At 36.2% G+C, this 24,311-nt stretch overlaps 3 protein-coding genes across 4 annotated transcripts; 2 read left to right on the top strand and 1 right to left on the bottom strand.

Annotated features, from left to right (window-relative positions):
* The first annotated feature begins 502 nt into the window (after positions 1 to 502).
* Positions 503 to 7,885, top strand: LOC140776370 (sodium/hydrogen exchanger 1-like). Of its 2 annotated transcripts, XM_073120049.1 has the most exons (15): positions 503 to 762; positions 844 to 1,076; positions 1,181 to 1,299; positions 2,281 to 2,378; positions 3,258 to 3,317; positions 3,440 to 3,486; positions 3,576 to 3,770; positions 3,898 to 3,944; positions 4,053 to 4,119; positions 4,243 to 4,343; positions 4,457 to 4,558; positions 5,427 to 5,565; positions 5,641 to 5,703; positions 6,337 to 6,420; positions 7,181 to 7,885. In XM_073120049.1, the coding sequence occupies exons 2-15, from the start codon at positions 900 to 902 to the stop codon at positions 7,508 to 7,510; spliced, it is 1,629 nt and encodes a 542-aa protein (XP_072976150.1). In that variant the 5' UTR covers positions 503 to 762; positions 844 to 899; the 3' UTR covers positions 7,511 to 7,885. The 2 variants fall into 2 exon arrangements, with proteins under 2 accessions (XP_072976150.1, XP_072976149.1); XM_073120048.1 differs by having other exon boundaries at positions 503 to 1,076.
* Positions 7,886 to 9,569: 1,684 nt separating this feature from the next.
* Positions 9,570 to 18,252, top strand: LOC140775949 (tubby-like F-box protein 6). Its single transcript, XM_073119451.1, has 6 exons — positions 9,570 to 10,295; positions 10,644 to 10,731; positions 12,740 to 12,869; positions 13,996 to 14,175; positions 16,117 to 16,591; positions 17,781 to 18,252. Exons 1-5 carry the CDS (start codon positions 9,942 to 9,944, stop codon positions 16,583 to 16,585), a joined length of 1,221 nt encoding a protein of 406 aa, XP_072975552.1. The 5' UTR covers positions 9,570 to 9,941; the 3' UTR covers positions 16,586 to 16,591; positions 17,781 to 18,252.
* Positions 18,253 to 22,010: 3,758 nt separating this feature from the next.
* LOC140776331 (inactive beta-amylase 9) lies at positions 22,011 to 24,299 on the bottom strand. The gene is made up of 3 exons (XM_073119996.1): positions 23,894 to 24,299; positions 23,279 to 23,761; positions 22,011 to 23,174 (listed from the first exon to the last, which is right to left on the bottom strand). The coding sequence occupies exons 1-3, from the start codon at positions 24,107 to 24,109 to the stop codon at positions 22,308 to 22,310; spliced, it is 1,566 nt and encodes a 521-aa protein (XP_072976097.1). The 5' UTR covers positions 24,110 to 24,299; the 3' UTR covers positions 22,011 to 22,307.
* Positions 24,300 to 24,311: the final 12 nt, after the last annotated feature.

Here is a 24,311-nt window from a genome sequence, read left to right as displayed (position 1 = left end):
AAATATCTTACCAAGTTATTCTAAAACATAAATTACCAAAATGCACCATGATTATAATATAAAAATATTTTAATATGAGAAGTCCTTTTCTACGTCGATGGCGTGCTAAGCCTCCTGAGTTCAAGTACTAGTACTACTACTACTGAATAATAAGTGAATAGTGAATAGTTAATAGTTAATAGAATAGATACCTTATAAATATCCAAGAGGCGTACGGCGTACCTATAGATTGAATCGGCTTAGCCGCAGAGATTTGTTCTGCGGGCAGCCGCACCAGGACAGTCGTAGAGTTGTTTGTCCTGTCGCGGGACACTTCGACAACAAGGACACGAATCCATACCTAGAACCGAGTCTAGGATTCCCCAATCACACCGAACACGGGGCCTAGCCAGTAGGAGCGGCCCACGTTTCACGTTGGGTTAACTGAGAGGAAAGAAAAAGATAACTTTTTAAATCCCTTTCTTTTATTACTGAACTACTAATACGATAGGGGCATAGGGGTGAAGAAGAAAGGACTCCCGGTTTATTCGAGCAGATACCGCGAAATAGAGGAGAGTAGCAAGAAGCTTTAATACGTTCTCCTTCTCTCTCTCTCTCTCTGTCTGTCTCTCTCTCTCTCTCTCTCTCTCTCTCGAGATCGCAGAGACAAACGCCATTGATCAAACTTGGCTTGGAATCCTCTCTCGACTTCCTACCTTTCGTTCTGTTGGATCTTTTCTCTAAATTTCCCATTGTTTTCCCTCGAAATCCCTGTAATCTTTGGTAAAATCGTTGGCAATGCGCTCTTAAGTGTCACAAGCGATCTTGGTATCCTTTAATTTTTGCTAAATTTCGCTTTTTTAGAGTGGTATTTGATTAATATTTGGAGGGGAGGAGGAGAGGAAGACAGTTAGCTGGCCATGGGCTTCGATTTGGGAGCTCAGCTTGTTCGTTTGGGGATTGTTTCGTCTACCTCGGATCATGCGTCGGTGGTCTCCATCAACCTCTTCGTGGCTCTCCTCTGCGCTTGCATCGTTTTAGGCCACCTGTTGGAGGAGACGAGATGGATGAATGAATCCATTACGGCTCTCACCATTGTGAGTTCTCTTCGACCAAGTTCGGAGAATGAGATCTTTTGACGAAAGAATTGATTCTCGAATCTAAATGAGTGTTTTTTTTTTTTGTATCTTTTCTGTGACAGGGTTTGTGTACAGGGGTGGTTATTTTGTGGACAACAAAAGGGAAGAGCTCGCACATTCTTGTGTTCAGCGAGGACCTCTTCTTCATTTACCTTTTACCGCCGATTATATTTAACGCTGGGTAAATTCTAAATCCTCTAAGCTTAGTTGTAGCAGCTTATTTTCCTTTTATTTTTTAAATATTTCTCCCAGTTTTCTGTGCATGTGGATACTTTATTTAATGGTTTGGTTGGTTGTTGCATCTGGGTGTACATGTGAATCCCTTCATCTTTAACAGATGGAACTATGATGGGAAAGATGGCTTTCAATTTTAGCATGATATCTATTTGGAAGAATCAAATTTATAGTTCCTCTATTTTTGTTAGATTAAGCTGAAATTTTCTAGATTGTAAAAGGCGAAAAGCTTATTCAATGGCGTTTCCTATGCATATGCTTTTATATTTCGTAACGGTCAAATAAAGTGATATAAATGCTTCAGAAATCACAAAGACTGTGGAAGCACCTTAAGGTGTGTTTGGATATGTGAAAAGCAGCTAACTTTATTTATTTTTTATAGCCTTTTGCTTTATAGTCATGCTTTCTTGGCGACAGCAGTCCCTGTTGACATCTTCATTGACTTGACTACTATGTTTTCATGTGAAGCTTGATACATGGGTCATTCTCAGGTTCTTTAAATATCGGTGGTTGATTTTTATGTCTCTTTCTTAGAGTTCAATTTATTAAGAACAACTCGCGAAACATGCAGCTATTTGATTTTTTATTTACTATCAAATTTTGTACATGGCTACACAATGTTGAAGCATGAATGAGATTAATGCCGTGCCTTATGAAACCTCACAAGCACGAAAGGAATATTGTAGTCTTATAGCATAAGCTAATGTCACATCACTTGCCAATTGTTCATCATTCTATCTTGTTTGCCTGTGTGATGCTTCGTTTCAGAAAATTACATGTATCAGTCATATTGTCGCTACCATAATACCATTGTTCCAGTGATGCTTAATATCCTTATCTCTTGGCTAATAACCTAGTTCTTTGGAAAAGATAGATTGAAAGTACTGTGTTAGGTCTGTATTGATTGTTCAATTTTCTTTTACACCAGGTTCCAGGTGAAGAAGAAGCAATTCTTCCGCAATTTCATGACAATAATACTGTTTGGTGCTGTCGGAACACTAATATCATTCTTCATAATTTCTCTTGGTAAGTTCTATGATTTTATGAACATCTTGCTTGGTAGACCCACTGAAGAAATTGTCACACTCTGTGAGTTGTACATGCAAATTTTACTGGCTGTGTTCATCATTTGGTGTACTTGCATCTCAAGTACACAAGTTGACCGGTCACAACTCACAACTCATTCAGTTTCCACATTGTCTATGTCTAGGGTTCTGTTGGTAGTGTCAAAATATATAGAGATACTAAATGCTGGTTTAAACTGGGCCGAAGGCCCAATATAACAGCAGTACTGAAGATCTTCTCCATTTAGGATTTTGGGCTGATTTGATCCATCATGTCCATAACAGTCCTATTAACATTTAGGTGAGCATATTATGTCCATTCACTTGTTTCCTGACTGTTATGCAATGAAGCATTATTAAGCTGTTTAGAAAATGTCATGACATTACCAAGTAAAATTGGAAATTTCAGGAAACAAATTTCTGCAGAAAAATACTGGATGTTTGGGCATGATGATTAATTTTTAAGATTATGTGAACTTATGTTGGTTGACTAATTTTACAGATGCCAGACAAATTCTAAACTATGTATTTGATGAAAATCAATGTTCAGCACTTCTATACAAAATTGATATATTTTATGTGTTTAATGTGGACGGCTACCAGCTATAGAAACTAAGAGCACAGATATGCTTCTAATAGAATTTACAGAATCCCTTGTCATCAAACTGGAATACTGTGCTTATTCATTTAATAAGGACAGAGTGTCTAATCATGCAACACATTATCAGAACACCTACTCTTTTGTCCAAAATTTTGGATGTCAAAACCAAGTTTGTTGGATAAATCATGCTGTCATAATGGTAGTTGCATGTGACTAAAGTAAAATTTCTTTGTGATACAGGGGCCATTGGCTTATTCAGAAAAATGGATATTGGCTCCCTAGATATTGGAGATTATCTTGGTAAGAACTTTTCGGGATCATGTTATCCTTTCTCCACCACTTTCAGCATCCAAATAAATTGTTTTATATTATTACTGTCTCCAATTTTGGTCCTCCTTTTTATACGTACTCCATCTTTGCAGCAATTGGGGCGATCTTTTCTGCAACAGATTCTGTTTGTACATTGCAGGTTCTTAAATACTTCAGAACCTTTTGTTTTGTTTTATTCTATAAACAGCGATACTCATTATTTCTCTCTTTTGATGAATTCAAAAATAGGTTCTTAATCAGGATGAAACACCTCTACTATATAGCTTGGTCTTTGGTGAAGGTGTTGTCAATGATGCCACATCAGTTGTGCTTTTTAATGCACTCCAGAATTTTGATCTTGTTAACATTGATGCAAAATTTGTATTTAAGTTTGTGGGGAACTTCTTCTATTTATTTCTGACAAGCACCTTCCTTGGAGCATTTGTAAGTTGATTTACTTACAAGTCTGATGACATTAGAAATTAGAACTTATCTTGACAGATGCTTTCTCATTTATTCTGTAATACATGTGTCAATGTTCTATTGGTGATATCTGCTATATCATCTGCAGGCTGGATTGCTTAGTGCATACATTGTCAAAAAATTGTATTTTGCAAGGTTCGTTTTATAAAAGCACTTAACCTTCATTCAATGTCTAATGATGCATAGTTTACTTGTGCGCAGCCAATAGCCAAGTTTTACTCACCGAGTAATATTTAAATGCAGACATTCTACGGACCGTGAAGTCGCACTCATGATACTTATGGCTTACCTTTCATATATGCTGGCTGAGGTGTCATTCTTTATCTATTTTGATGCCTTCCGTATGCAACTTTCAAAGGCTATCTGATTAAGTTAAAAAACCTTGCAGAATTGAACATGTTAAAACTTATAATGACTTTTATGTTTGTTGCAGTTACTAGATTTAAGTGGTATTCTTACAGTCTTCTTCTGCGGGATAGTTATGTCACATTATACTTGGCATAATGTGACAGAGAGCTCAAGAATCACTACCAAGTATGTTATTCGATTGACTTTATTCAAGTGCTTTTGTGCATAGAGCTGCAGTATCACCTGTTAATCTCAGTACAGTTAATTTTTCCTGTCTTCATTTGACTTGCTTTTTGCAGGCATGCTTTTGCGACTTTGTCATTTATTGCTGAGATCTTTCTCTTCCTTTATGTTGGGATGGATGCGTTAGACATTGAAAAGTGGAAGTTTGTCAGTGACAGGTATAAGTTTTTTCTTTTTTCTTAACATCGGTAATTACTTTCTAATAAAACAGATTTGTTGCCTTCTAAACAGAACTAGTGGTGTAAGACAGGAAAGCTCCTGTCATCTTATTTTAGCTGATATTGTGTCATGGGATTTATAACTTATTGCTAAATGCATGACTGCTGCTTTCGCGATTCAAATAGAAAGTAGCATTTCCTCTTGAATACCAGAGTAGAAGGTTTACAGAAGTAACTTTATGCATGAACAGGAACATTCTATAGACAGCCATCAAAATCATTATGCCGGAATAATGTGGTTTTAGGTTGCTTATTTGCCTGTATTTTAATATCCTAAAAATGTGGATTGTAGAGATCCTCGGCCAAATGGGTGTTTCAGGGAAGGACGGTAGGGAACTGCTGGTGAGACAGAGGAATCCTAGTACTCAGTGTTCTAGGTTCAAATAGATACTTGATTCAAGTACTCAACCAGATTATTTAGCTTCATCTATATGCATTATTGAAGATTTTACTTCTTAGGTATCCTTCTTTACTAGATATAATTGTAGATTCAATGGTATGGGCCATTGAGGCAGTGTCAGGGAGCACCATATCAATTGTGCATCTTCAGCCAATTTTATCGGTATCCTGATTAAATCTTGCTCCAACTCTTGAAGCACACTTTCAGATATCACATGTAGAAAATCCAGGTCGAATCTAAAACTTATGGTGAATGTTGTTCATTGGAAGCATTACAAGAATTAAAACAAGTCATTTTGAACCTTATATGTAGCTCGGTTTAACTGAATTTACATTTACATTTACATTTACTGTTTGATAGGTTCTACTGTTTCTGAAAGTATCATATTTTGTTCTTTCTTCTCTGCAGCCCTGGAAAATCAATTGGTGTGAGCTCAATTTTGCTAGGCTTGGTTTTGGTTGGAAGAGCTGCTTTTGTTTTCCCACTCTCTTTTTTATCCAACTTAACAAAAAAGTCCCCAGATGAAAGAATCACGTTTAAGAAGCAAGTGAGTTTCGAACACATGGATTATTACTTTTCTTAAAATTTCTTTATCAAAACATTGACGCAATTCTTTTGTCAGGTTACAATATGGTGGGCAGGTCTTATGAGAGGTGCAGTGTCAATTGCTCTTGCTTACAACCAGGTCAGCTTGAGATTTATCCCGAATGATGTTATTTCGTCAACTTTACTATGTCATATGTAGTCTAAGGCACCATTCCGTGATCAGCCAGATGACTGTTTCTTGTTCCAAAAATCACTTATTAACATGCAGACAACAATAATTCTTTATACCTTTGAAGAAATAATTTGATTCCCAGAAAATCATTCACCTTGTCATTGCTGTTTTAAAAGCATGTTAAGTACCTACTAAGTTGCTTAGGATATGGTTGCTTACCTTGATGACACTAGAGTCACAGGAGGATCAAGTTTGATGTATATGAACTTAAATCCAGCTCTTTTTCACAAGTTATATATATAAAAAAAAAAGATTTACCATGGAAATAATCTCCAAGAAAGAATGTGATGAGTTGTATAGATTTAAAGACTTCTAGTTTTCTTGAAACTTATTCGGACAATAAAAAATGTCCAACCTAAAGCATTTTAAATATTTTTTTTCATCTGAAGTTTCTCATATTTGTGGTTTTCTTCCTAGACTTTTTCCTTGATCATATGATCTCTCTCTTATGTTGTTTCCAAGTTCCTGCATTATAATTCTCTTGTTATTGGAATATTATCATAGCTGTCCTATAATTGACATTTCGACTTACATTTGCAGTTTACAAGAGGCGGTCATACGCAACTGCCAGGCAATGCGATCATGATCACTAGTACTATCACGGTTGTACTATTTAGCACTGTGGTAAGAATGCTCATGCCAATGGATATTCATATGCATTCACATTGCACCATATGATCTGTTATACCAACACACCTGAAAGTCTGAAATAGAAGATCTGAAGCTACCTAGTCAAATAATTGCTTGCAAATTCTTTTTTTCCATAGTTGTTTTTTAAGGCCTCGTTTTCTTTGAGATTTAGAGAAATCTAAAATAGTTATTCTTGATTTTTAGTTATAAAGTTGTACCGTTAATATAGAGAAGAGTATTCTTATGTTCACTTGTAATTTAGAATAGTGGTGCGGTAATTACTTTTGATGTGACATAAAATTGAGATAAAGTACAAATAAGAAGAAAGCTAAACTTATATACCTTTGATTTGACATACAAATTTATAATAAAATGTTCTTATTTCTTATTGATATACAATACATACTTATAAGTATGAGATGAGATATGTAGGTGATAGGAGAGAGGAGACTGGTGGGAAAATTGAGCAGAAAAATTGGGCAATAATTTTTAATTTGGAGAATGAGATAGGTGTGTGATAGGAGAGATAAGAGATGATTTTTTAAAATAACTTTAGTCAAATAAAAAATAAAATTGTAATTGGGTTTGTGTGTAGAATAATTTAAATAATGTTTCAAATCTAGAGTAGAAAATAAATTAATGTTTCTTTTCCAATCTATAATAGAAAAAGATAATCCTGAAATAAGTGAGAGCTTAGCTTTTATTTTTGCAATCATGTATGTACTATGTACTAACCATTGTAATTCTATCTTAGGTGTTTGGATTGATGACAAAGCCTCTGATAAGGCTTTTATTGCCTCCCATTTCAAAGCAATATAGCACCTTGTCCTCTGAGCCAACAACACCAAAATCACTCCTTTCTCCCCTCCTCGAAAATGACCAGGAGTCTGGAGTGGAAGTCGGTAGAAGTATTATATCTCGGCCTTCTAGCCTTCGAATGCTCCTGAGCAAGCCGACTCACACAGTCCACTACTATTGGCGCAAGTTTGATGATGCAGTTATGCGACCTGTATTTGGTGGCCGAGGTTTTGTTCCATTTGTGCCTGGATCACCCACTGAAGATTCCCTAAGCGGCTGGCGATAAGCTGAAATGGGAAAATAACGACGTAGTACAAAACGATGAAAAAAGAAAGAAAGAAACCTAGTCTGGTATTCTTGGATCTGAGTGCTGTTAATTCTATGCGTGTTTATATAGTTCCTTACATTTTGTATCAAGCTTTGATTCAAATGGTGTATTCTATACAGGTGATGTAATTTTGTTTTCTCCTTTTCTGATGTTTATGTCTAGAACTTCAGGTATCAGAGAGGTCTGACACATATGTAAAATTTTGTAGTCCAGCGGTGATCTCTTGTTCTGTTTTTTTAGGTAATGTTTTTGGGGGCTTGTAAGTTGTATTTCCTTTTGAGTGTCAAAAGTATGCAAATATATCAATCAGAGAACAGTTTAATTTGTGGCTTACTAGTTTTGATCCAGGAAGTATTCAATCCATCAGGCATATAATTTCCATGATTTCTGTAGTGCTTTATTATTTGATGGCATCTCAATCTCTTCAAAGGATGCTACTGATCTCCTTCTCAGAAAGATTGGCTGATATATGTGAGACTGAAGCTGCATTCATGGATCCAATTTTGATCCACAACTAACTATGCAAATGTTAGAATTCCATAATCAGGTTCAGTATATATGATAAAATTTTCTGCCATAAAAATAAGTTGCTAAATGATTAAACTATCTCTACCATTCTTATATTAGATTGCATATCTCTGAGGGTAATTAAGTTTTAATTAAGTACTGAAGTTTGAATTACAGGGGTTTAAGTTTCTCTAAAAGAAGAATTGATCCGAATCACAAGAAAGCAAACGAGTAATTTATCCAAATGACAAATAAAGGTATATGTGACACCAGAACTAATAGGAATGGAGTATAGGAAAGAAGCTTTTTGAGAGTCTCCAGAAAGACTATTAATCTAATCCCAATTGTTCACATATCTAGTTATATTAATAAGAACAGCATAATTGCATCTTAAAAGCTCTTGACTGCTCGTTGACCCAGTCAGAGGAAGCCATGATATATTCCAAGAGAATAATATTATAAAACACCCCCATTCATTAAATATTTATACTAGTGCTCCATTTAAATAATAGTGCCTTTTATCTTTCCACAAACCTTTTTCCCTACTCAACTCCTAATCATATTCTAAAATATATATATATCTAATTAGTTCGAGTCTAGGATTGTATTCTAATTTTGAAAATTTACATAATTGCCATTGAAAACTCTTAAAAGTAATAGAATTGCCGTTAATCCCTTTAGACTCTTTTAGAATTTCTATTACGAATAATCTTTTAACAAATTATTATTAAAATTGTTAAAGATATATAAATAACTAAATTTTTTTAAATTTTTATCTAATATATAATAAGATATATTTTGTAGTTCTATTGTATTGGGTATAATGTTGGATGGCTTGTAAACTATTTTTAATAATAATTTAATTAATTTTGAAAGAGGTAATATAGTGGTAATTATGATAATTTAAAAGTTTTAAGTGATAATTATATAAAAAATTTCATTTAATTATATGGTCTAGCTCAAAGTAGATGAGCCGAATTGGGCTAAGCCTAAGTCGTCAGATTTGTTGGCAGATGGACACCGCTTTGGCATTTATTAGAATTGGATAAGATTTTATACTCTTTGATTAGATACGAGAGAAAGACAAAATTGCCCTCATTTTTCCAACCATTGCATAAATAATGAGATCCTTATATAATTTCAATAACTTTCAAAATATTATAATTACCATTATGTTACTTAATATTATAATTATCATCAAATTATTTTGCTTAGTTAAAACTGTTCAAAAGCTATTTAATAGTTTACCTATTATTGCAGTACAACAACAACAAAAAAAAAAAGAATATTTTGTGAGAGAAAATCGTTAAAGAAATATTTTATTGACTTTAATAATAATTTGTTTGGAATATATATATTAAAAACTAATTATAATATTATAATATTTGATAACTATAATGGCAGATATGAAATTTTAAAAGTTTTCAGTGGCAATTAGGTAAAAAGATGAAATAATAAATGACGGAATATCTGTCTGTCTTTGTCTGTCTCTCTCGCTCTCTCTCTTTCTCTCTCTGCCGTGGAAATTTCTTGACCTACTCCGCAATCTGGAAGTTTCTCAATTGGGTTGAATTCGTGAGAAGCTTAGGTTGAATACTCGTTCACATTTGCTTCCGGTTTGGTCAATTGAAGCTTTGAAGCGATGGTGAAGGTGACGGTGGTAATACCCATCCCTTATTTTGGACAAAGGTCTGAGCTTTTCCCGTAGATGTGTAGATCCATGTCAATAGTTTGTAGAACTGGGTAGTTTCCATTTGGGGGCTGCAGCAATTAATTCCCTACTGGATTAGGAAGGATCAGCAGCCAGTTTGTAGATACTGAGATTTTGGCTGGTTCTAGATTAGATTTCGCTTATTATTAGGGTATTTTGGAGGGGAAAGCAATGTCTTTTAGGAGTATAATCCAGGATATGAGGGATGAGATTGGTAGTATATCAAGGAAGGGATTTGAGGTGAAGCTTGGATACGGACTGCGATCGAGGTCGCATCGGGCGGTGAACGATGGGTCGGGGCTGCCGCTGGTCGATGCTCTGAAGCAGAGTTGTTGGGCTAACATACCCCCGGAGCTCCTGCGAGATGTTCTAATGAGGATAGAGGAGACGTCGGACTCTTGGCCGCCTCGAAAGGATGTGGTGGCCTGCGCCGGTGTGTGCCGGAATTGGAGGAATATCATGAAGGAGATCGTGAAGACCCCGGAGTTGTCCAACAACTTGACTTTTCCGATCTCGTTGAAGCAGGTTTTCTGATATCCAATTATGAATTACTCTCTTTTGGAATTTGGATTACTACTCAATCACTGTTGATTATGTGGTGTTCTCAGAAATCTTTGTCTTGCCTTTGTTGTTTGATTTGGTATCCTATCCTTAAGACAATCTTATAGGAATAAGATTGTTCCTCTTTACGTTTTATTAGGAAATGTTTTTTTTTTTCTTTCTGAATGAGTTAGGTTCTCTGTTTGTAGGCGTCGTGAATTCAATATCTAGGTTGAAATATGTCCATTATTACTTCTTCAATGTAGATTTTTCGCTATCCAATCATCTTTTTTGTTTTAGCACAATGTTTTGAAGCCTTCTGCATGTATGCAGCCTGGCCCAAGGGATATTACTCTTCAGTGCTTCATTAAGAGGAACCGAACTGCGCAGACATATTACCTATATCTTGGCCTCACCCAAGGTATGCTTGTAACCCTCCTTCTGCCTCCTTCTGCAATAAGTACTTTCAGTTTTCATTTTTCTTTGTGTTTTCCAGAGCAACAGTGACTTATCTTGACCTTCACATAGTTGTTGCATTTTGTAACGTGTACTATTGTTGTTATGTAGGTAAGATTGTCTTTTTTTGGGGGGGGGGGTTAAAGTCCATTTTTCATCATAGATGCTCCATTTGTTGCACTTAATGTTTTATCTTTTGATAGCTAGTATAGAGGAAATTTTGGTCATCAAAAGGATTGGAAACTAGGACATATATTAACAGCAACAACTGAGTTAGTTTCCACTAGGAGAGGTAGAATTTATAAAGATGGTTTGCACATAATTAAACAATAACTGGTAGTTGTACTTTCTATGACCATTATGCATGCTAAGAAGGATATGCTTCCTCAAAAGCCCTAAATATTTTAGTGAGTGAAGTGCTCTGTCTACTAGTTTCACTTGGCAGGATAATTATCATGACTATTGAATTGCTACTAGCCTATTACATCGGACACTACAACAATAATGAAAAGCTACTATTCCAACTTTTCGGGTTATTTATATGGTAATTTAAATATTATTGAATCTTTACTTTATTTGGTCTTCCCCTGGTACTTGTGGTACAGTTGTAAAAGCTCTTGGTCGGTTAGTCAGTAGCCTCCTTCTCGTCTTCAAGCACCGTATGGAAGAACTTACAGGCGGTGACTAATACAGTCTTCTCTAGTTTTAATATTTTGATTGCACCCCTTTTGTTCCTGTTAGAGATCCTAGTTCTAGTCAACAAACTTGCCATTGAGAATAGGTATCAGAAACGTGTGGCTTGTATGTGTATCTCAAGAACCGCAGCTTCTGACATTGTATAGAACATTTGGCTTGCTGTAAATATTATAGCAAAATTTTATTTCATGTACAGAAGTTTGCTTAAATTTGCTGCCGTATTAGTTTGAAATTTTGGTTACTATGCTTAGCTCACTTGGGAAAAAAACTCAGTTATTGTATCATTATTTATAGACAGAATATAGTGGAATGTGTTTTGTAGGCCTTGCACTCTATCTGACATAGTCTTATTAGGGTTGTGGCAGGTCACACTCTTTTACTGTAGTGTAAGCAGTGAGTGTTTGAACAGATCAAGTTCTAGGTAATCCAAGAATGAAAGGATCAGATTTGGCAATTGAGCAAAAAATGTATACTTACATCCTATTATATTAATTTAGCGATAATTTTATTTAGACTCGTTGAACTATCGCTCATTTCTATATACACCCAATGATTTATTTTTTGTTACACACAGACCCCCTAAGTTATTGAAAACCTCTCAAATTCCCTTGATGTTAGTTTTTTTGTTATTTCTCTGTCCGTAAGTGGTCACATGATCTACATGACTAAATTTATGACCTTTTATACCTTTATTTTTGGAGGGAAGAAAGACAAAAAAATATTAATATACTTAAATTTTATTAAAAGTAGAGTGGCATTTTTGTCGGTTCATCTTTTTCATTAATGATGTCAAGGAGGGTTGGAGGTTTTTAATAGTTTAAGAGGTCTAAGTGTATTAAAAAAAGTTTATGGTTGTACGTGGAAATAGACAATAGGTTAGAGTGTTTAAGTGGAATTATCTCATAAATTTAATAAAATCCAATGGATCAGATTTGGAAATTGGAATTTTGGCTTGTTTAGAAGAATGTGTTGAGCTAGATCCTTCTCTTGTTAAGGAATTAAGGCATCCGGGGAAAAGATGTTTATTTAAACCTAGTCATATTAATTAATTTAGGCCATTTGATTACAGAAGGTATGTCAAAACCTTTTCTCGTGTATTTGTTCATTATTTATAGAATCTAAGTCATCCATGTAAGTGTGCATGCAATGCGATGCCTCATGTATGTTGGCATGTCAAATATTTTTTACATTTGCTATGCAGTCCTGGAATTTACATGACCTTTTCTCTCTCCTATTTCTCTATGTTCTTACTATTTACTGGGTAATTACTTCTCCAGCATTGACAGATGATGGGAAGTTCCTTCTTGCTGCTCGCAAATGCCGACGTCCTACTTGCACTGACTATCTTATTTCCCTTGATTTGGAGAACATGTCAAAGGGAAGTGGTTCCTATATCGGGAAGCTAAGGTGAGCTGTGGCTCTAATATTTTCGGCTTTTGCTTCTGAGTGTTGAGAGTCATATTTTTCAGTATTTTAAATTTGATCTTTGCATTAATGTTTACCTGCCAACAACTTAAAATATAAGCAAAAAACTTAAAGGCCTCGTTTTGTTCATGCATAAAGTTTTATAAAGATAACTTTATGTGCACCCCTTAAATATAAATTAGGTGCATCTATAATTTTACTCACGTTTTGTTGTTTGGTTGTAAAGCACAATGATTACCATGAATAAGTTTATATAAGAACTTGTGTTTAATTACTAGCTATGAATAAGTATATTAATTGTACTAAAAGTCTTGCTTAGAAAATTCGCATAACTTTATCACATCTTCTACTTGTGATAATATTTTATGCATAATTTGCTATGTGACCTATCTTATACAAAGTTTGACCAAAATATGCAGAAGCGAATGTTTGGCTGCAAAATATATTTAAAAAATCTTAATTCATGAATAAGTAACTCTTATTCACAAATCAAATATCACCAAACTGAGTGTTTAAAGTGGTTGATGTTTATATCGAGGAAATAAAAGATGCACAACTTGAAGTGCTATAGGAAGATAGTCATCTTCCTTATTCTACTTTTCTAATGAATGTTCTTGCAGAATTCTCTAAGTTGAAGACATTAACAGTGAATTATCAATTACCCTCTAATTCTAGAAATAGAGCTCCAATAAGTAACTATAAATTTGTGAAGGGGTTTCCTTTGCTTCATCATTAGGAAAGATAATTGATAAGTGGGTCTTGAATTCTTGTAAATATAAATGAAAATTTGGCAGTAGTTTTTAATCTATATACTTAATTTAAAGCATCTTAAATGTGCTAACTCTCTGCAGCTAAACCTGGCTGGCTAGAATAACAGTGCACAGATTATATGGTCAACCTGTACAAACTATACTTTTGTATCTGAAAAGTAAACAGATAATAAAAGTTACTGTGAATGAAATTATATACAATATAATGTGCTTGCATAGAAGAAATACTAGGATTTCTCAGTAGGAGAATTTTGTGTTACATTTTGTAATCTGAAAAGGTTGTGAAAAATTGAATTTTGTAAGACGAACTAACTGTTCTCTTTCTCTACTAATGGCAGATCAAACTTTTTAGGAACCAAATTTACAGCCTATGATGCTCAGCCTCCTTATGCTGGAGCCATGGTCTCAAAAAGTAGGTCCACACGTTTAGTTGGTTCCAAGCAGGTCTCCCCCAGAATTCCTCCTGGAAACTACCCTGTTGCACACATTGCTTATGAATCTAATGTGTTGGGTTCAAGGTACAAATAATCTTTTATTTGTGGTTGTGCTATCTGTACTCTTAAAGCTTTCAATTACTACCAAGTACTCATATTGACCTCTTAAAATTTAAGCTTGTAGCTTGATTTTTTCCCTTGCTTGTTGTTCTATTAAAGTGATGAATCTGCTTCACAAATTTCATTCAGAGCTTTAAGCAATTCTACCTTAGTTTATACTTTGTATATGTACTGTGTACTGGTACCACTACTAATTCTCTGTTCTAGTAAGATTGTGTTGGAACTCAGATTCTTGCACTTCCATCAATCTGAGTCTTTTCTGCTTCACAAATTTCATTCAGAGATTTTAAGCAATTCCACCTTAGCTTTTTTACTTTATACATGTACTGTGTACCAATACCACCGCTTATTCTCTGTTCTAGTAAGATTGTGTTGGAACTCAGATTCTTACACTTCCATCAATATAGTCTTTCTTTCATTCTGTTGTTCATGTTGGTCTGGAATTAATTGCAGAAATGAGCAAGATGTATATATGGTCACACACACTCATCAGAAAATGAGAAAAAGTAAAAGTATCATCTGTCTACACTTGGGATAAATGTTTACAATATCAAGGAACAGCCAGTGCTAAAAGAGTGTTAAAACTTTTTGATATGTTTAAACATAAAATATTTAGTCTCTCTCTCACTCCAGATACACACACAGTATATAATGTAGATGTGTTAGTGTTGGTGTGTGCATGTGCGTGTGCTTATATATATATATATATATATGCCATGTAGACGTGTGTGTGTGTTTATATATATATTATGGATAGGTTAATAGATACCCAACATTCAGTAAACTCAAAGTAAAAAAATCAGAGCTTTTTCAACAATGTAAAGAAATACAAGTACTTCCTTTAGTCCACAAACCATGAGTTAGCACTTTCAGAAGTCAACTATGTTTTGGAGGTTAGTCAACAACACTTTTAGAATGTTATAATGGTAGTTCTGACAAGAGAAAATGTTAAAGGCCATTGTGTCCCTTGCCTAATTCTCACTTTGCAAGTCCTGCTTGTACTTTGTACCACTCTCCTTTATTTGGTAACTATAACTATCAATACCTTCGATGTCATAATATGGACTTACCTAGGAAGGCAAGACCAGTAGAATGAAGATGTTGATATGATAAGTTTGATTAAAGTGTTTCTATGTGCTTGTCGGTTTCAAAAGGAAGACGGGAGTGATACTCTCCCTTGTGCAAGTACTTTAGTTGACTATCAAGTTTGTACTCTCACATAGCACCATGCAGTTTAGACTTTAAATATGAGAAAGGGCTCAAAGGAGATTATCATCTCCTTTTGGAAATGGTTTTCTGCAAAGAGGGAATATTGGTAGTCCAATTGATAGTAGAGAAAATGATTGGTTTTGCATGACCCTTCACTTCATGTGTGTTTGAACTTTGAAGTGCATATGTCCAATAGACCTGCATACGTCTAGTCATGCTCAAGCACAGGCATGTACACACATATGCATGCACAAAGCTACTACTTTTACAAATTATTGACCAAGGGATATAACAATTTTTATCATTAAGTATAGTTCACCTCATTTCAACTAGAGATTTTGCCTTCTCAGTAATTCTGTCTCTCTGACCAAGTTAACTGCTACCTTTTCATATATAATTTACCAGGTTAAGCATTGGAGATCCCTTAGATTGTTGTTTTTTTTTATAATTAGGCATATTTGAATTAGGAACTTTAGCTAACTTTTTTTTTTGTTCTTTCATCATATAAGAAAACAATCTGATGAGCATAGAGGCTTTTAGGTAGTATATATCATGTGAACTTTACCAAAATCCATGTAAAGATAAAGTCATGCATTGTTCAAAATCCTCAGGTTAGCATAGTAGTATGGTTTATCAAGAATCAAGATAAATCACAGGCATTGTGATATGATTTATTCTGCATTGTCTTGGAAACAGGGGTCCTAGAAGGATGCAATGTTTGATGGACTCGATTCCTGCTTCTGCAATTGAACCAGGAGGGGTGGCTCCCACACAGACAGACTTCCCGATCGGCAGTCTTGATTCTTTCTCTTCGATTCCATTCTTCAGATCCAAGTCAGCTCATGTGGAACAGTTACCATTACCATCTGCTGGTCAAAAGGAAGGAAAGTTGGTGTTAAAGAACAAAGCTCCAAGGTGGCATGAACAGCTTCAGTGCTGGTGCCTGAATTTCCGGGGACGAGTGACAGTTGCATCTGTGAAGAATTTCCAGCTAGTGGCTTCAGAAGAGAATGGGCAAGCCAATCAAGAGCATGATAAGGTGATTCTCCAGTTTGGAAAGGTGGGAAAGGACTTATTCACCATGGATTACCGCTACCCGTTGTCGGCATTTCAAGCATTTGCTATCTGCCTCAGTAGTTTTGATACCAAAATAGCCTGTGAATAAGTCGAGGTATGAATCTCATTTCTTGGATGCACATCTTTCTCTGCAAAATTAATTGGGCGAATGTACAGGTCAAAACAAGTCAATGCTTATCAGAATGCTGTTAGCTTCCCAATTCTTACATAGTTATCCTGTAGTACTGCACCAATGTTCTCACCATCATCTTCTGACATCAACATGAGTCAGCTTCAGAACAAGTCAAAACTCAAAAGTAGGCCCATAGCAGTTCACTGTATTCATTATTTAGCAACTTAGCATGCACTATATCATTGTCATAATTGTTAGCATTATAATTCATGTCCTTTAACCATCAATATTAGGTCGCTACAGGTGCAGTTGTGCATTAACTAATGTATATCATTGTCATGAATCATGATTGTTAGCTTTAACATTCATGTCCTTTAACCATCGATATCAGGTTGCCAGGTGCAATCATGCATTAGCTAATGTTTCAGCTGATCTTTCTAATGTTCTTTGAGCTTGATGCCAATCCTTAATGAGTGCATCAAATTTTGAAACTATTGCAGGTTAGGCAAGAAAGATTTGCAGTCAAATTAGTAAACTAGCTGGCTTCTAGGGGTATCTATTTTACTAGACCCAGTTTTACGCATGTGGTTATAGAGAGCTTCTTGCTGGCAGGAACACTTTTTAAGTGATTGACATATCTTGTTTGGGAAAAGAAAATAAGAAAAAGAACTATCTATTTAATCAGCACACATTCAACAGTTCAAACTGCTAAAGTAAACATGTATTGAAAACAAGAACGTCACTAAAAAGTTTAGCTCTTCTTTGATGTTTTATCAAGTTTGTATTGTCTCTCTCGTAAAGTCAGATATAACCAAAGTAGAGGTACTTTATCAAGTCTTGTGATGACTTCATAAGTATATATATATATATATATATATATATATATTTGTCTGCTCATCGGAAAATCTCAGAAAATCTAGAAATGTGGCTAGTCTTGAACTCTAATCTCTCTGCATTACCTGCTTTGTTGATTTACATATATATAGACCAACTTCATAGGAAAGATAAAAATAATCGTACATTCTGCATTAGAGATATTTAATTTCACTTGAGATTAATGATATTGCGATAACTGTCACACATAATCAAGGATATTTCCTAGGAACACTTCTTCAAACTTCTCAAAGTTATAGTGAATTTGTGTTCCATTCTAAGCATTTTTTATCCTCAGGCACTTCTAAATGGTGGACCGTCTGAATAAAGCTTGGGAAAGAGCAAGACGGCACAAATTGAGGACTAAGGCAAAAGTAGAAGATTTTAGCCAGTTTGATATCCTGTACCTGTTAGAAATCAATGTATTCTGTACATAACTGTTCTGAAGGTGTGCTCAATCCTGTTTGTCATCCTCACATACCTGGGTCATTCACCTGTGTGAGGACAACTAGAACGATAGACCAGTTTTAACTTATTTCACCAAAACATGCAAATGCTGCCATGCAATTTCACGGCTTTTATAGAGGAATCAGTTTGTCACTATGTTACAAGGTAATGTTGTGGCTGCTGTTTAACTTGGTTGATAACTGAAGTAATCTTTCAGTATTGGTTTGTGTAAATTAATTGTAATCAAATGTTAACGGTCAGGTTCTTGTTTGAATTGATACCTGCATTGTATGTACTAGTAAATTTGAAGTCGATCGTGTAAATCCTGAGTGATTGTTTTCGCTCTTTTGGCCCAAGATATTGGTAGTCCAGAGAGTTTATTCTTTCAAGCCATCATGTGTTAAGATACTCAAAGCATTCAAGCTAGCAGGGTAGGATTAGTTTCTGGATGTCTAGTTATGTTTTTATGTTTAAAACTTGGTTGCATAGTAGATGCTATATTTCTCTAGCCATCAATGTGTTCAAACTTCAAATGATGTTGGGTTTACTTGGTAGCAACAAAATTCAGCTTCTGTAGCAGACCTAACTTAACTTTATGTAGGCTTACTTTGTTGGGTTCCTTCATCTTTTGCCTGCTATTTAGTGTTGTATAATTTCATTACTAGTTGAGTTATAGTTGTAGTCCAAGATCTATACATGCTGAGAAATGCTTGCTTCTGATCAAAACCAAGATGACTGTTTTATCTTCACAAAGCCAACAAAATTAATTGCAACCTCACTGAGAAGTGACAAGAATTTGTTTAAGGTTTTCTATTTGTACATGTATACCCCCTCATAAGCTCCCTATTTGCTTGTATAACCCGACTCTAGATTTCGTATTTGTATGAATATCCCTCAAAATATGTTGTTTTTGCATGATTCTCTAGTTACTTTTTGATAATTATATGTTAAAATATGAAGCAGTTAATAGGTCAAATAACAAAAATGTATATTATTATTTTAGGGTTAAATATATTTTATCCTCTTATATTTATGTCCAAAATTATTTTACCCTATCTGCTTTAAAAAGTTTCAAATTAATTTCTATACTTACGACTAAAGTGAGACCGTTAGTTTTTCTTATTTAAATTAATGAAAGCGTGCTTTGTTTAAAATTGGATTGATGTTGTTATAATTTGAATCGATGTACACAAACTATGAGTCCCTTTAACTAATGTGATCCGAGCCTTGTGGGCCCACCTCACGAGGGAGATCGGGTTTGCTAGATAGAATCTATTTATCGTAGTATGCATTAGGATCGTGTAATTTAACATCCGACCAACGACATTCAAATGCCACAATCCAATGGCAGTAGAAGATCGACAGCATGACTTGCATGCTGTGGCAGTGGTGGAGGTGCCACACAATTTCGAGCTACTCTTCTCCACGTCACGGTAACGCGTGGAGGTGGGACCGAGCCCACCTGCCACTCCGCCGTCGCCACGTGACCACCCCGATCTCTCTCCCTTCCTCTCTCTCTAATTTTCTCCTGCCTTTTCTCTCATTCTCGCTCTCTCTAACTCTCTCTAACTCTCTCTCTCTCTCCCTTTAGTTCCCCAGCAGCCATCGATTGCTGGGAAGGGCATCGACCCTTCTACCCGCCGATGAGTTTCTCTCTCTCTCGTTCTCACGATTTCCTCTTAGGGTTGCCGACGAGAGATCGGTCGTTGAGTGGCCACCAGCGGCCATTCCCCTCCATTGCGGCCCAAGCCCCCTCCCCTTTCCTTTTTCTCCATCTTCCTCTCCTTCTTCTTCTCCTCCTCCACTTCTTTCCTCTCCTCAAGCATTGCCCTGTTTGCATGGCAAGGTGCTGGGCCCAGCCCAGCACTATGTGTAGTTTCTTTTTTTTAAGACATTATTAATTACTATTTAAATTATATTTGATTATGTTATTAGTTATTTAACTATTGTAGTTAATCTAATGTATTTAATTTACATGAATTAAATCTAATTATATCAGGTTTAGCAAAATACCTGTAATATAAATTACTATATTAATCCTAACTAGGTATAGTAATTATTAGAGCTATGTACATATATTCATATGTAATTATTTGTATTAATTTAATTCTTATTTTCTTAATTATCAAAGAGAATAATAGGCACATAATTATGTTTTATATACATTATTAGATAATATAATTTTAGTTAATAAATAACAAAATAAAGGAATTAACAGTATATGATTACAACGAAAAATTTTATTCTAGTCAAGTTAGTTCTAATTAGTGAAAAGACTGACATTCTATGTTATAAATAATTTCAAATTTTGACCCCCCCCCCCCCCAATCGAGGACTGATCGTTGTTGTGGCAACGTGAATGAGTGGTTGTTTTATAATTTCAGTTGTGGTGAATAGTCTTATTCCCTATCAAATTAGAATATATTATATAGTTATGTATATACATATTTTGGCCTCCAACATGATTATATGATATTATCTAGAGATGATTTCGATCGAGCATTTTATCATTCATATAAGTAGACTGATCCTAGATATGAGTATATTGATGATATATAGAGATGATTAGAGATGATTATACTGTTATGACATAATGCCGAGATGATATGTAGCATGTAGAGATTTCATCGCATTATAGATTTCTTTTGACTCCTCTTCCACTTAAATTCTTGATATACATGACTTGTTATAATACTGAATAAAATGCATGTGATGTATCATTTAGAAGGAAATGCATGAGTTCTCATGGATAGGATACTTGGTAAAAAGCATGAGGATACCAAGTGGGCACGAGAGTTAGGGCGTGTTTGGAGTTGATTGATCACTTGACATAGTCGCGATATTGTGGCCTTACGCCCGAGGTCAGTAGTCTATGTGTACAACAGACATTCGTACACATGTTGTTCGCTAGAACATATACGGAGAGTTATCCTTATATGGTTTGAGTACTCAGGTTTGGATGATGATGATACCCTTAACGGTTGGCAAGGTATGATTATATGATTGAGATACCATTAACAGTTGGCAAGGTTTGTTCTGAGCTTTCGGGTTGGATTATAAGACCGGGTACCGAGTGTTGACTGTGCACAGTGGTATAGTATGATGATGTTATACCAAGATGTCGATGATAATTGTGATACTGAGAATTGCATATAGTTATTGAGTAATTATCATAATTTAGATACTATTGCATTTAACATCATGACATGGTCGGCATACATCATATATGTTATATTTGAGAGTGATACGACGATAGTTTGACATAGAGGTTTATTTATACATTATTAAGTGTTTGTATTCTTGATCAATTATAACATGACATTTACTATAAATCTAGGATTATCGAGGACTTGCTTATATGTTCATTCATAGCATGATGCTTATTTCTGATTCATATTATCTAGTACATGATTTACTCTCTTTTTGACATCACTAATTCAGGAAAAGACCTATTCACTGAGCTTTTAGCTCATGACTCTCTTTGTTTTCTTTTTTCTAAAAACTCAAGTGAATAAGTGAAGCAGAATACTTCCTTAGAGGTCTTGCCAGTGGATGATAAGTAGAGTGTGATTAGTGTTATACGCTAGATACGTTATGTTATATGATGTATCAGTTGACATCTTTCAAAGTGTCTTTATCCTTATTTTATATTTTAGTAGGTGACTTTGTACTTGTATAATTATGTATATACCACCGTTGTGTGTATATAATAGTGAAATGCTCTTGATGATATGTTGTAGCCTGTGTGGGACCCTATTAAGGTTATCTATTGACAGTCAGACTTGAGTTATTCTTAGTTTAGATATTGTGGATAAAATTATGATGTTGATACAGATTTATTTGATTGTCGTCATATCTAAAAGAAAAAAATCTTAACAGAAAAAAAAATATAATTTAAAAATTAGACACACATAATTAAATCTTCTTGTGCCACTTTTTAACGTAATGTGATTTTTAAAATAGATATCACATACAAAAACTAGCTATTATAGCTATTAAATTAAAATTATAAATTTTAGAGGGGTATTAAAATATTTGCAAATATGTAAACATAACTATACTAAATATTTTACAAAAGAAATACATATAAATATCAACTTTATAAGGAATCATGAAGTACAAATAAAAGCCATGTCTTCAGATGCCTCAATAATAACACATTACTACAAATTATTTTACATTTATATCTAGAGTCTACATTTGTATCTAGCCATAACTACTGCCTCTGAGTATTTCTCAGTCCATGAATAATAATAATGCATACGAGTATTAACAGTAAAGAAGAACATATGTATGTATATATCTATATATATCTATATATATCTATATATATCTATATACATATATATATAGATATAGATATATAGATACATACTCCTCAAACTGCTTGCATCTCCCGATCGTTTCCTGCCGGCGCCGCCGAACCAATCGGAAGAGACAAGCCATTGTCTTTGTTGTCGGTGCTCACCAAATCATCTGAATCCAGCTCTGTCTGCTTTACGCTCCTCACAAACTCCGCAAACGTCGGCCAATGCTCCGGAGAGAAGAACTCTGCACCCATCCTCTGATAGGTAAAAGATCCCACGCTCAGAGTCTCCACCATGAGATTCTCCTTGATTCTTCCAAAACCTCCGAGCGAAGAGTTCTCACCGGCGATTCGCACCCCATGCTTCTCGCACGCTCTCGTTATCTGAGACAGCAGCGGTGGTGACTCCGACGAGTCCATCCCTGCGATGACCATCGTACAAGAATTCCGTGCAAACAACTCCGCGACGGCGTCGTACCCATTTCTCCGATCAGTGTTATAAAACCCCGCGGTTAGCTCGGCGGGACACGACCGGGTGTTATGCCACCAATGCAAAAGAGGCACCTTTGCGGATAATTGAACAGGCAGTTCATCGAACACCTTGGAGGCAACTGAGAGGACGCGATCGCCGTGGGTAAGGAGCTGCTTGGAGTACCAGGAGAGGAAGAAGTCACCGTAAGGGGTCTCCCACTTGCCACCGTTGTTCTTGAAGAAGTCGGTGGAATCTGGAGATTGATGGTACGCCGGAGCATCGTGGGGGCCCGAGAGTCCCCAAAGTGGGTTGTTGGATTCCTCGGCATGGCGCTTTAATTGCGACATCATGTACTTGTCGTAGCATTGGAATTCTCCGACGCCGGTGAAGGGATGGGTTGAGGTGGTGGTCGGTGGGAAGGATGGGTACCGGAGCTCGCCATTGGGGCCGAGGGAAACGGAAACTTCCTAGAGATGAAAGAGCAAGAAGCAATCAGCAAAATTCTAAAGCACATAATTACTCCATTGAACATAAAAAAGACACGCCTTTTGTTAAAAGGTAGATAAATTACCGTAATGGTGGAACCGAAGAACTCCGCGAACGCCTCGCGAAATCCGCGGAAGAACCCGTTGTAGCACTCGATCGGAGTCTTCCCCTCAAGCACCGGGACCTCGTCGACCGCAAAGGAGAGGCAATCCATGTGGCGCTGACCGGACCGGTCCGTGAATAGTATATCCGGGTCAACGGCGGCAGCGCGGGAGACCCATTTGGGTAGTGCGATGTTGGGCCGGCGAGAGGCGTGGAGGTGGAGGGAGACTCGTAGGCGGAGCCCGGCGGCTCGGACCATGGCGGCGAGGGCGAGGTATCCGGCCCACTCGAATTGGGTCGAGGAGTCGGGCTGGGCTATGGACCAGAAGATTGGTAGTTCGACGCCGTGGATCCCCAGAAGCTTAAGAGCTCGGAGTCCGGCGGAGATGGCCTTGGGGTGGTTGACGGTGGTGGTGACGGAATCTAGTGGAAGGCCCACGAAGAGTTCGATCGGAGTACCTTTTTCCTAATAAAAAAAAATCCAAAATAATTAGAAAACAAAGAAGGGCTTTTTACAAATTAACACCTAAATTTCACAGGAGGTTCCCACAATCTATTATCATATAGGCGGCGATGTGATAAGGAAGGGAGGGATTACCAAGTTCTTCTTCGGCGGCGACTTCTTCTTCTCCACCACCATTTCCGCTCGAACGCTCTTGAGCCCAACTCGAGTCGCCCTTCTCCTTGCGGATCCGAATCCAATTCGCCTAATCATCGATCCGACCCGAATCGACTCGGAGAAGCCAACGCTCCTCATCGGAAGAGCTCCCGGCTTCGCCACGGTCTCCGTCGTCCTCATCAATACACCCTCCATGGATTCCAACAAAGAGAGAAGAATAGAAAACGCGACGTGAAGATAAAAATTAGGGGATGTAAAGATAAAAATTGAGGGTGAGGGGAAAGAGGAAGTGTTTGATTTGATTTGATTCGATTCGATTTGGGGAATTTGGTAGTTTGGTTTGCGTTTGGAGAGGCCAGGAAGAAGAGGTCGCGGATATAAAAAAGAGTAAAATGGG

The sequence above is a fragment of the Typha angustifolia genome, chromosome 14, assembly GCF_048772165.1.
Source record: "Typha angustifolia cultivar Huaian chromosome 14, ASM4877216v1, whole genome shotgun sequence".
In the NCBI taxonomy this organism is placed as follows: domain Eukaryota; kingdom Viridiplantae; phylum Streptophyta; class Magnoliopsida; order Poales; family Typhaceae; genus Typha; species Typha angustifolia.
The sequence above is the reverse complement of the archived record's forward strand: the minus strand, read 5'-3'. Positions and strand labels throughout refer to the sequence as shown.